General features: G+C 40.9%; 1 protein-coding gene across 1 annotated transcript in view; it reads right to left on the bottom strand.

Annotated features, from left to right (window-relative positions):
* The window catches only part of sema5ba (sema domain, seven thrombospondin repeats (type 1 and type 1-like), transmembrane domain (TM) and short cytoplasmic domain, (semaphorin) 5Ba), a gene marked incomplete at both ends in the record, with an annotated part of 90,012 nt that overhangs the window by 41,039 nt on the left and 36,537 nt on the right, over nucleotides 1-12,436 (bottom strand). The window contains one exon of the mRNA XM_080037795.1: nucleotides 6,526-6,811. Coding sequence (XP_079893921.1) covers nucleotides 6,526-6,811 — 286 coding nt within the window. The remainder of the gene's footprint in view (nucleotides 1-6,525; nucleotides 6,812-12,436) is intronic.

Raw genomic sequence — 12,436 nt, 5'->3', positions numbered from 1 at the left:
CACGGGGTTGTGAAAGGGCTGCGTTACGTAAGTGGCAGCCACGACACGTTTACACACACACACACACACACACACACACACACACACACACACACACACACACACGCACGCAGTTTGACATAATAAGAAGTTATACTGTGGGTTTCTGGTTGCATTGATTCAGCCAAGCTCTCTACCACAGAAAGCCTGACCCTGTCCACATTATTAGACATCTCTCCACTTTGACAGTGGGTTGCTGCTGCTGCTGCTGCTGCTGCTGACTGTCACATAATGCCAAGAGAGCCGAGCTCAGGGAAAAAAGAGAGAATAGCTACAGTTTATCGCACTAATGGATTCTAGCCCATATGTTTTGAGTCTGCTCTAAAAGCATGGGCAAAGTGATTGAAAATCTGTTTGGACATCTGCTATGCTGTTTGCATGCCGCTGCTCCGCCACTCTCTAAAGAGCCCCGGCACCATCATGATCGCTTTCATGATGACTGACATTCTGTATTCGAGTGATTCATCGTGTCTCAGAAACCTGTTCCATGTCGCAATAGTCATCCTCTGAAATACTTCTTGATTTCCTGTCGTGTTCAACAGATTTCTCCGTCTTTTTTTTTTCTGTGCTGTAAACCAATTTGTTCGAAACCCTTTTTTTATCAAACAATCATATCTAACAGTATAAAGTGTTGTAGCTACCTGGCCACAGATAAGCAGAGGAAATTAGATCCTTGAGAAATGCTGCTTACTCGTAATGAATACATCTGTAAAAATAATTCTACAATCTGTCTATTTAAATGACACTTGGAAAAAGGACAAGGCACATCTTTGCGCTGTATTGTTAGTTTGTCATATGAGAATAACTCTTGTGATATTCCACATTATATTCCACAACTATTTAGTGTATATTAAGTCTGGTATATACTGTATCTCATTCCTCTGTGCCATTGACGCATTGCTGAATTGGTTTTGATCTTTTCACAAGATTTTCAGGATAATAAGAAAGATAGAATAGCGTATAGGATGCATCGCTGCAGGTGCCAGGACAGTTTTTTTTCCCTCTTTCTTCTGTCTGGATGTGTATCTCAGTTCAGCCTGAGAAGAAGATGTGTTAGCGAGGTAATGAACTCTTCACTCTGTTTCTCTGCAAGACACAATCAGTACAGATCGCTACACCGGCGTGTCTGACTGGAAAACACAAACAGCTGGTATGAATCTCATCTTCTTCTCTGGTTGGTAGAGTTGCTGGCTGCTACATATTTTTTTTCTTTCCCTTTTTAAATAGTATTTTGACATGATTTGTCATATTATTTAGTGGTTTTCTGTGCAATATGCCTCATGTTTTCTTTACATTGATCAATGTTTCTATTTTTTTTAATTCCTTATGTATTTTTTTTTAAATGTAATTGTTACGACTGCATTTTTATTAACCGCTCTTGAAAAGCACTTCGGCAATATGCACTATAAACAAAAACTGTATTGATAAGAGAATGGACGTTGGCAAAAACAATATACACACACACACACACACACACACACACACACACACACACACACACACACACACACACACACACACACACACACACACACACACACACACACACACACACACACACACACACACACACACACACACACACACACACACACACAGCTAAGCAGAAAGTGTCCCGTGGAATTCAGCTGAAACCCTAGTTTTTAAGCTAATGCACCTAACCTCATTTTATGTGAAAAAGGGAACAGCTAAAACTACATTAGGGCCAATGTTTCAACCTCAGTGAATACCTGCATCGCAGCAGAAAAAGAGGAAAAGAGCCCACTCAGCAGAGCCGCGTAGGCTGCAGGGACCAGAGAAGTCCAACCCAGGCTGCCAGGATTATCCATACATATTTTTATACTGCACAACAATACGCCAGCAAAAGCAACAGCTTTGGCCCCAAAACAGTCACATTCTGAAGCGGACTGAGTCAGCAAAACCTAGGCTACACAATGAAGCAATATATACAGCAGGTTCAAAAGGTTGCACATAAACTCTAGGTGTGTAAGACTTCAGCTACTGGAAAGAAGTGCAGCATTCACATCAGTATAAAGGCACTTTTAGATGGAAAACATAGAATTACAGAAATGTTTTTTGTGTCTAAGCTACAGTATATACTTGAGCTATTTTCACTGCATTTCTAATCCAATGCAACCTGGCTGTTAGTGAACCAAACAGAATGCAAGTTGTGGATGTAATTGATTAAAGACTATCTGTGAAAAACACAAGCTGCATAATGTGTCAAACTGTATTCAGATCAGGCCCGGTCTTCCTATGGGGACCCTCAGTTCATTTCAAGGTAGATTTGATGTCAACAAGTCGGTACGAGGGGAAGAGAGTGTTGTGGAGAATCTGAAATATAATACAGTTATGATGACCGCTTTGAGTGAGTCGCATGCTTTACAAGGACAGGAGGGATTATAGGATCCCTAAGACATGTCTGTGCATATGTCAGGTTACATATAGGCCTACTGTATTTGTTTTCAATTTCAAGCCTCCGAAGCTCATGTTGACTTCAAATCGCTTATTTTGTCCAATTAAACAGCTCCAAAACCGATAGGATATTCAACTTGTGATGAAATCCTCACGGTTCTAATAATTTGTTGTCAAAATCAGTAGTATCTCTCCTCACGATCCACTGTCCGTACTGTGTACGCGGTGGGGGGGGGGGGGGGGGGAGAGATCCAGTTTTTATACACAGTCTATGCTTTGTAAACAGGTATGTTTGTTTTTTTTGCTACGGTGCGGGCCCCTTCATTTACATGCCTGTTTATAGGGCCTAGCCTGGTATGAACACCAGCTTTTTTTCAGTGCACATCGTGTGGAAATATTGACAGCTTTTGACAAAAAGAGATTTTGACAACAAGCTTTTCAGAATCGCTGACTCCACCTTTAAACGATGTATCGTTTATCAGAATAACTGTGTCAAAGACCAATCTTCTTAACAAATCATTGAACAATTGTTTCAGCCTTCGAGCTCATCATCATCTCAGATATGGGACCCTCTAAGAACTAGTGAAGTGAAGTGAAGGGGGGTGGGTGGTGGGGGGGGGGGGGGGGGGGGTCAGTGAAGTCACCCAGAAACAGATAAGGAGTCTCGTAATGAGTTAGTAATGGCAGGTCGGACACCTCGGCATGGGAATGTGGCTGCTCTCTTATGGCCCACGACAGAAGCACCCTGCCAACAAGGGCTCACAGTTAATTAAAAGACCTATCCGTGTCTTGAGCTCTTAAGTGTCCCCTTATACTAAAGGAATGTTAAAAACTCTCTCCGCTATATAAAGTGCTCGACAGGCTCCGATGGCTGTGCTGCACGCCCCATCAAATATAAAGCAGAATTATTCCCTGCATTTTTTTTCCTTTGTCTTCTCTCTCTCTGTCTATCTGAATTAGGGCAGTGATAATTCGTATCATTATGAAATTATGTTTTTTTGCTAGGATGATTAATTAATGGGGCACTCTCACACTAATTTTACACATCAAAATCAGATTGCCATTTTTTAAGAGGTACTGTTGAGCTAGGGAAAGCTGTTTATAAAAGTGATGTCATCAGGGTAATGCAAACTATGGGGGAGAAACTAAAGAGTTGCTATTTATTTAATATAAGGGGCCTAAAATGTAGGATATTTCGGCTTCTACTGCTCCCATTTTGACCAAATTAATATCTTGCATGTCCCCAGACTTTATAGAGCCAGGTGTGATACTAAGTTGCTGGAGTAGCTCTTGAATTGTTCAGACAGTAAAATAGCAGAAACATATTGTCAAGTCAAGAGCAGTCTCCCCCAATAATCTGAAGACAAGTGATGGTAAACGTACTATAAAAAGATGCTGTCCTGGTCATTTACAGAACATCTGACAATGAATCAAAAGGAAGAGAGAGAGAGAGAGAGAGAGAGAGAGAGACAGAGACAGAGAGACAGAGACAGAGACAGAGAGATGAGGGCCACTTACAATATTGAGACCAGGTCCAGATCTTGAGTAGACTGAGAGGATAAGTGTACTGTTTTCTGTGCTCTTCTCTGCTCTCTGTTTTACAGCCCTAAACTCCTGGGAGCCCACTGTGAGCCTGTTCAATTTAGGCCAGACAGATGGAGACAGGGTTTTGGGTGATTGCATTAACATATCCAACCCCAGCCAGGGAGATGGTTTTTGGACCGACAAAAGTTGCCTCAGAAAGGAATGGCTAAGAGGTTGGAGATAAAAAGGGCCACGGACAAAAGCTAGAAAGCCAACAGATTTTTTTTCTCATTAGCTTCTCATTTCCTTTCCCCCTCTCTCCCCCTTCTCTCTCTCTCCCCCTTGTCTCTCTCTCTCCCTCTCCCCCTTCTCTCTCTCTCCCCCTTGTCTCTCTCTCTCCCTCTCCCCCTTCTCTCTCTCTCCCCCTTGTCTCTCTCTCTCTCTTCCTTACAAAATTTTTCTTTTTCCTTTGTCCACTATTTCTAATGATCCATCACTAAAGATGGCCTCCGCTGATGGAAAAAAGCTTCTCTCCTGACAAGACACACAACACACACACACACACACACACACACACACACACACACACACACACACACACACACACACACACACACACACACACACACACACACACACACGTCTGTTCTAAAAGAGCAAACAACAATGGAAGAAAAGAAAACTATTGATTTTTGTATAGGCTAATAATTGCCACCATGGAAACCAAGAAACACATTTTTTTCTTCTTACTGAGGACACTAACGGGTTAACAGTCTCACATGACTTGTTCTAAAGTAAGACGCCAGCTGTAGGTCTGATCTAATATGGATCAGGTCAAAAAGTCATTCAGGGGAAATCTCTGACCTTACGGGGCCTCTAGATAAAACATAATTAGGAGTATTCCTCTGAGAACCATGAATATATATAAAGATATACAGGCAATCTGCCCAATAATTATAACTCTTTTTGTTATCTTGCCTCTAGTCAGGCAAAAAACGTGATGCAATTACATTTAACACAATATATTTGAAATATATATAAATTATAAATAACAAGGGTTCTAGACTCAACACTTTGGCTCTCACAGGTCCCTCTCTGTAATGAAGTGTATGACACCCCCACCTGGAGCTATAACACACCAGAGGGAGTGTGAGTCAGTGTGTGTGTGTCCGACTGGGCTGAGAGCTGCATGCATCCACACTGATCATTAGCAGCTGCAGGAGGCTCGCAACTCTAGAAACCTTATGAAGAGATGGAATCCGAAGGCTAAACGGAAGTTGAAGTGTGTGTGCGTGTGTGTGTGTGTGTGTGTGTGTGTGTGTGTGTTCCCCCTGCCAGTAATGATCCTGTTGGTGTTGAAAAGGCTGCTGTTGTGCACAGCTGCAGCCAGTTTTTGGATGGAGTTGTTTAGCGCTTCTTTTCAACACTGAGGGCAATGTTGTAGAGTAGTGCATGTATAAGTACGACATTACAATGATGTTACTGTCTAGAGACAATGTCAATACAGATGTTACAGGACCACCTTGTTCTGTTTCTCTTGAGGAGGGGTGATTGAACAAAAGCATGCTTATATTAAAATTAGTCTCAATACTTTTTCACTGGTTTAACATGTTTTTCTTTAGCTTAAAGTGTGCAATATTTTAATGAATCATAGCCTAAATGCTGCATAAAGAAACAGTATCCTGTTACCGCTGTTATTCCTGCAAATTGAGATCAATTGTTTTATCGAGCACTTTAAACAAAGTATGCAGTAGCACATTAGCAGACTGTTAAGTGTTTAACAGTGTTTCTCCTCAAGGAGAAATAAGAAAGTTCACAGTGGAGCTTTTCATTTTATTTGAAGTAATAAGTGATACTTTTTAGTAATCAAAAAAGGTGTCAACTAATCATTTGTGCTCAATCAAAATGTGCTTTTACAGATATAATAAACTGTGGGGGGGAACTTTACCAGGGTCTTAATACTGGGAACTGAGATCCTTTTTATGACCAGGAATTTTAATCAAAATCCACTCACCCTTCCCAGGAAAAATACTTGCTTTAACCCTGGAGTTTAAGCACATGAGTGCATATGGGTATTGCATGCACTAAAAACAAGACACCCTCTCCCAATCTCAACAGAAGCAATGTGTTGAGGCTAAATCCCAATGGCAACATTAACATCCCTTGATCAACCTTTTAGCAGCTGCTTTGTCTTCCTAATACTGTCAATTGGAAACTAACACATTATGTAGTTCAGAGTAAGTATGAATAGAGTGGAAGGCAACATCTGTTTTTACAATGCAGGTGGAACAACGAGTGCAAAGGAGACCTAACGTTACAATTAAACATTCAACAACAACAGTGGAAAGGAGAGACAGCATGTACAAAGGAGACAGCATTTACAGTACATAGCTACATGGAAGAGCTGCATAAAGTTACAATAAAATAAAAGTGGATACAAATAGATATTGATCGAATTAATTTGATAAATAATTAAATTAATTGATTCAAACATAACTGATCATTTGTGTTTAAGCAGAGACCAAAATAAAAACCGTTTTTACTCACACATTGGTGGTGAAGATGCCGTAGATGAGGTCTTGCTCGGGCAGGTAGAAGGTGCTCTGCAGCTCGTTATAGTAGAAGGGGATCTCCCCGGAGCGAGAGCAGTTGAGCCGGGCCTTCATGAAGGTGGTCCAGGTGTCCTCCAGGAGGAAGCGTCCGCCGATGTCGTTCTTGCAGACCCGGGCCACGCGGGAGTACACCGTCTTCCCACAGTCGTGCTCCACCGCATTCTCCCTCAAGAAGAAGAGCGTGAACAGGCCGATGTCATAGGCCGAGATGAAGTGGGGCTCTGTATGGAGGAAGGGAGAGGGTCATTACACAGTGACTCCATGGAAACCGGGGAAACATTTGCAACATTTATAAATTCTAAATGATGATGAATGTTTTTTTTTTTTTTTTTTTTTTTAATTAAAGCTTTAGTGCATAACTTTTCTCATATAGATGAAGGTTTGGTTACATCCAAGCCATCGCCAAACGAGTTAACATAAAGTTAATTAAGTCAGCTCCACAAAACTCTCAGTAAGGCAGCGTTTACAAACTGGTGTTGCATCCTTCCCCAAACCTGACACTGGTGCAGGAGCTCAGAAAAATTGTCATCGTCACCCATCAGCACAATACAATTTACATCGGCCAAACATACATACAAACAGAATCCTCATCTTGACAAAAACAAAACAGAGACTTTCTAAAATATATACGCTCAAAGGATATATTCCTCAATACAACAGATACACAAACCACAAACAAACATGGCCACCTAAACTTCCGCTCTACCGTTTAAGACGATGTGAGAAAAGAGACCTCAATGTCAAATGTGTAAATGAGAGTGAAAAGGTGCAGAGGGAGGGGAGGAGGAGAATGGGAGATAAAAAATGGTTACTAATAAATCGGTCTGAAGTTTTGATGGTAAATCCATGGGGCTATGTCTGTTTAACCGGATGGCCATGTTGCTTTTTTATTGCCCTGGGTGACACCAGCCAATGATTAATGGTCCTCCCCTGCTATCACGCAAAGCAGACTGAAAAACGGGTTTGAGGCGGGACGTTACTGTCCGCCTTTGTAAACACCATGACTTAACACAGAATGCTAATTCACTGCTGTGAGAGCGTGCAGGAGGGTGGGGGGGGGGGGGGGGAGAAAGAACTTTAATTTGTAAGCTGATTCAAACAGCTACATCTTTCGGACGTTTAAAAATTGAAGCTTGTAATGGCTTCAAGGTTCAGTTCATCCAAATTCTCCAAATAACATTTTCCCCACTCGTGTGTCATTGGGCACTCGTGTGTCATTGGGCACTCGTGTGTCATTGGGCAGATAGGTTTGGCTTGGTGTACATTTTTCATTTTAGGATATACAATATATAATATTTAAGAGAAGAGTGTATTAGTGTTTGTGCTGCTAACAGCTTTTCTAATTTAGAAAAAATCAAAAAAGCAGTGTGTCGTGAGTGACATGTTGTCAGAATCAATGCCCTGGTAACTCTAGGATAGTCCATAGAACATTTTATAAACCATTTTCATTGGAACTACTTTGTAATGTCTTCAAATAATTCAAACAGGTCATCAACTGTCACATCATGAAACTGTTTTTATAACATACATATGTTTTTGACATCCATGCTTCTGTTTTTGACAATAAACTGAGTGTGGCTTCATAACACTGAAGTCAAGTTTTCTACGGCTGTGTTTTTGTCCTTTAGGAAAGTACTACTCGTGTGCAGAGAAGATGAAGCTACTGTTAGAAAAAACAAAAACAAAAAAACTGCCTCTCTTTGCTGCCATCGCTTCAGTTTCCCACTGGGAACCATTTATCGCAAGTGATATCACACACACACACACACACACACACACACACACACACACACACACACACACACACACACACACACACACACACACACACACACACACACACACACACACACACACACACACACTCAGACACACTACAGCCCGCTCACACAAGCACTAACACAAATGGAAGAATAAACCTCAATTTGCACAGATGCATGAAGAGCCATAAACAACAACTAAGAGAGATGCTGATGTTATAAACACAGTTAGACACACACACACACACACACACACACGCACACACACAAACAGCAGAAACAACCTGTTAACAGTCATGATGGAATGTGCCTCTGGGGCTCGTGAGGTTTTTATAAGGGAATAAGATTTTGAAATGGAGCAGGAAAAGACAAAACTGCTGTCCACACAGCTACAGCGGCACTCTAATTCCATTTCACCTGTGGTTTGGGCTTAAAGGCATAAAACCAATTTTGACAAAGAGACAGAGCTGAGGGAGCTTTCCAAACTTTTGGAAACTGTCATATATATTTTAATGGCCACCATTGCAGAAGTCCTCACTGTTTAACAACCATAGTTATTCTGCAAGACTGCGGAGTAGAAGTGAAATCATGGCAGGTACGGCTAATTTGTGGTCTAATCAACTACAGTATTTTCCATTTAAAGCTATAGTGCATAACTCTTGACTTTCATATAAATGAATGTTGGTTATATTCAAATGAGTCGACTCAGATGGAGATTAAGCCTTACAGCTCCACAAAACTCTCTCTCTGTATTTATCAGTATGGCAGCATTTACAAACTAGTGTCGCCCCCCCCCCCCCCCTCCCAACACTGGCGCAGGAGCTCAAGAAGCGCCAAAAAAATGTTTCAGTTGTTGATTCTACTAATGAAAAACCTGGACGTACAAGCAGAAATAATAAAATCCATGCTTGATCTCTGAAGGCTTACTTATGCAGATGCGACAGTGTTGTTTTAATTACTCAGAATTCCTCATGGGGGCGACATAAGTTACGCACTATAGCTTTAATTAAGTGGATGTTCATCATGGGTTCATCCATGAACAAATAATCATACTTAACGGGCAACAATCTCATAAAATAATATACAGTAGAACAAACCCAATAGATGATTATTATTATTATGTAATTATAATTATTATTTTTTTATTGTACCCAAAGGTATCATTTATTGTTCATATTTTTGACAAAAAAATAATAAAAAAGCCAAACCAATCACTGCATTGTGTATTTCTATTCAGGAAGTTAATTAGTGCGAACAAGCATGCAGATGAACAAGTGAGTGGAGTCACGGTAACGGTTGTTAGGGTCACCGTCAATTACTGCAGCTGGGGCTAAACAGGCAGCCATCACAGTGCGTTAGTGCTACTTCCCCTAAAGCTACAGGCTGTGTGAAGGAGCTAATCAGCTATGTAATGTAAGGGATAATGTGTGTGTGTGTGTGTGTGTGTGTGTGTGTGTGTGTATACAAGCACGCCTGAGATGCTCTGTGGATGCTCAACAGAGTTTTTTCCCTGTGTTTACATACCTGTGTTTATGCATACTGAACGAGTGTCAGGCAAAGGGCAGGTGGAGCTGACACATTCTGCATAATATTACAGACGCTGCGTGGGTGCGAATGTGACGGATAGAGTGTTTTTTTCTCTCCCTGCTGAGTGGTAAACAGATTCTTCTCTCTGGCAGACTGCTTGGCTGCTAAGAGAGTGAAGCTGCCGTCACTTTCACTTTAGATTAAAACACAGTAAGATAATAAGGAGCAAAGGCTATATGGTATTTACATGAAGAAAATTCTGCCGGAATGCAAGAAATTATCATTTAATGATAAGGGGATGGGGTTGTGTTCGATGTCCACTTTTGTAAGCTGGTAATGTGGCAGCACCAAGATTTTTTTTGGGGGTATTTTTTAAATGTATTATTTTATTAATTATGTATTTACTTCGTATATTAAGTTGGATTAGATTTGTTTGTGTATGTCTCTTCTGGTCTATGTTGGACGGCTTAAGTGTTAAAAAAACGGTAGACAGGGCAAATGAAAATGAAAAAACTACAAAATGTGTTTGTATGATACTAATTTGTTTTGACATAAAGGGTTTTGGAGGGAACGTACTTTCTGCCTGGTTTATGTTCAGTGTCAAGTGTTGGGCATACAAAGCAAAGGGACATGGAGTTTTACATAATGTGACCCATGTGTTGCTAGATTTAAGCAAAGTCAAGATCTGGTTAAGGCTAGGAAATATAATGGATTTGACCTTTTCTTTTCAAATCCCCAAGTACTTTGAGTTGCCAAAGCACAGCCATAAAAAAATATTCTACATTCTAGTCTGATATACATTTGCAGAAAAATCTCCAAGGATTCCAAATGTGACAGTGTAACAGTCTGCCAAATTTCAATAAAGTTCAATATAAACGTTTCCTTGTTATATAGATATAAAACACGGTATTTAATTTACAAAACTCACAGTAGTTTGCCTATGCAAGAGGATATACAAATTGGAATTCTAATTTTGAAAAAGTTCGAATTGTCACATGCTTGTATGCATTATTGTGGTTGAATAAAGGGTGTGGGAAATGTCATGATTGAGTGTGATTTTTTTATTATTATTTATTTTTTTACTATTTATGCCTTTTTATTGAAGCTGAGAGTCGATAAACCACAGCAACATAAATGAACATGTTGATGCACATTACATCTCTGGGGAATTGAGTGACACGCAGCCCCCAAAGTGTATAGATTATTTCACAGGAAACTATAGCTCCCAGTGTCATTCAGATGCATGATGGGACACTGTTGGTCTGTGCCTGGCTGGCAGGCGACCAATCCAATAAGGGAACAGATTGATTAGATCCAGGACCCCCTTCCCTGGCTCCTGTTCTCCTGAACCACACTGGGGCTTAGAGCTGGAAATGAGATTTTCCTTCACACCACAAATCCACCGGGGACACAACTCCATAACCCTCACAGAATCCATGAAGCAAAGCAGCCGCCTTTGTCTGTGATGGCATGGATGTGTGTGTGTGTGTGTGGACGTGTGTGTGTGTGTGTGTGTACTTGAACAGCTATTTTTGTGAGAACCAATTTCAGCTTTAGACCTTAGAAGTGAGGAATTTTTTTTGGAAAAAGTAGGACATTTGGCTGGTTCACACTTCGAGACAGGCCTTTAAAAGGGCCGTTTGATGGTTAACACTAGGTTTTAAGGTTCAGGTATGAATAAGGTTTAGATTAGGGTAAGTGTAAGGGTTGGGGTTAGGGATTTAGTATTGATGGTTAGGGTAAGGAGCTAGGGAATGCATTATGTCAATGAATGTCCTCACAAGTATAGTCACGTGTGTGAGTAAGGGATTGTGTGTGTGTGTGTGTGTGTGTGTGTGTGTGTGTGTGTGTGTGTGTGTGTGCGTGTAGCTCGAGTGCGGTGCAACATGTGTGTTCGCCTGTGTGTGCAGCCAGCTGTGATTATGCTGACGAGGAGACTATCTGCTTTGCTACTCATCTTTGGCCCTCCCACACACTCTATCTCAAGTGTGTGTTGCTTTGAAACACACACGCCCACACACACACATACTGTAACTTGGGCACTCTTAAAAGCGTATGCATCTTTTCTATACAGTTTAATTATATACAGCACAAGCACACACTCATATGCAGGCAGAGAGCTTCATGGTGTGAAGCTGTGTGGTGTAATTTCACCCTCTCTCTCTACTGTGGAGGAATAATTACATCGCTCGCTGACTCGCTCAGTCTATCTTTTCTGCTGTGCCCTCATCCTTGCCTCCTTCTCTGTCCCACGACACTCTCCACACACACACACACACACACGCACACGCACACACAACCACAGACACGCACACACACACACACTCTCTAAACTTTCATCTAACCAATTCCTACGTACTCTACCTCCGTACCTCTCTTTAATTCTGGAAATATCTAAAGTATAGACTAAACGTTAAGTTTAACTGAGAATATAATGTGAAAGTTAGCCTTGATATTCATAATTCGAATTGTATGTTAATCCTTGGCATTTTAATTGTATTTACCTTACCTTAATGCATGTCATTTTGAAGGCTTTGATTCTGTGTCCATGTGTTTCAT

This window comes from Ammodytes marinus (genome assembly GCF_949987685.1).
Source record: "Ammodytes marinus genome assembly, chromosome: 12".
Classification (NCBI taxonomy): Eukaryota; Metazoa; Chordata; class Actinopteri; order Uranoscopiformes; family Ammodytidae; genus Ammodytes; species Ammodytes marinus.
The sequence above is the reverse complement of the archived record's forward strand: the minus strand, read 5'-3'. Positions and strand labels throughout refer to the sequence as shown.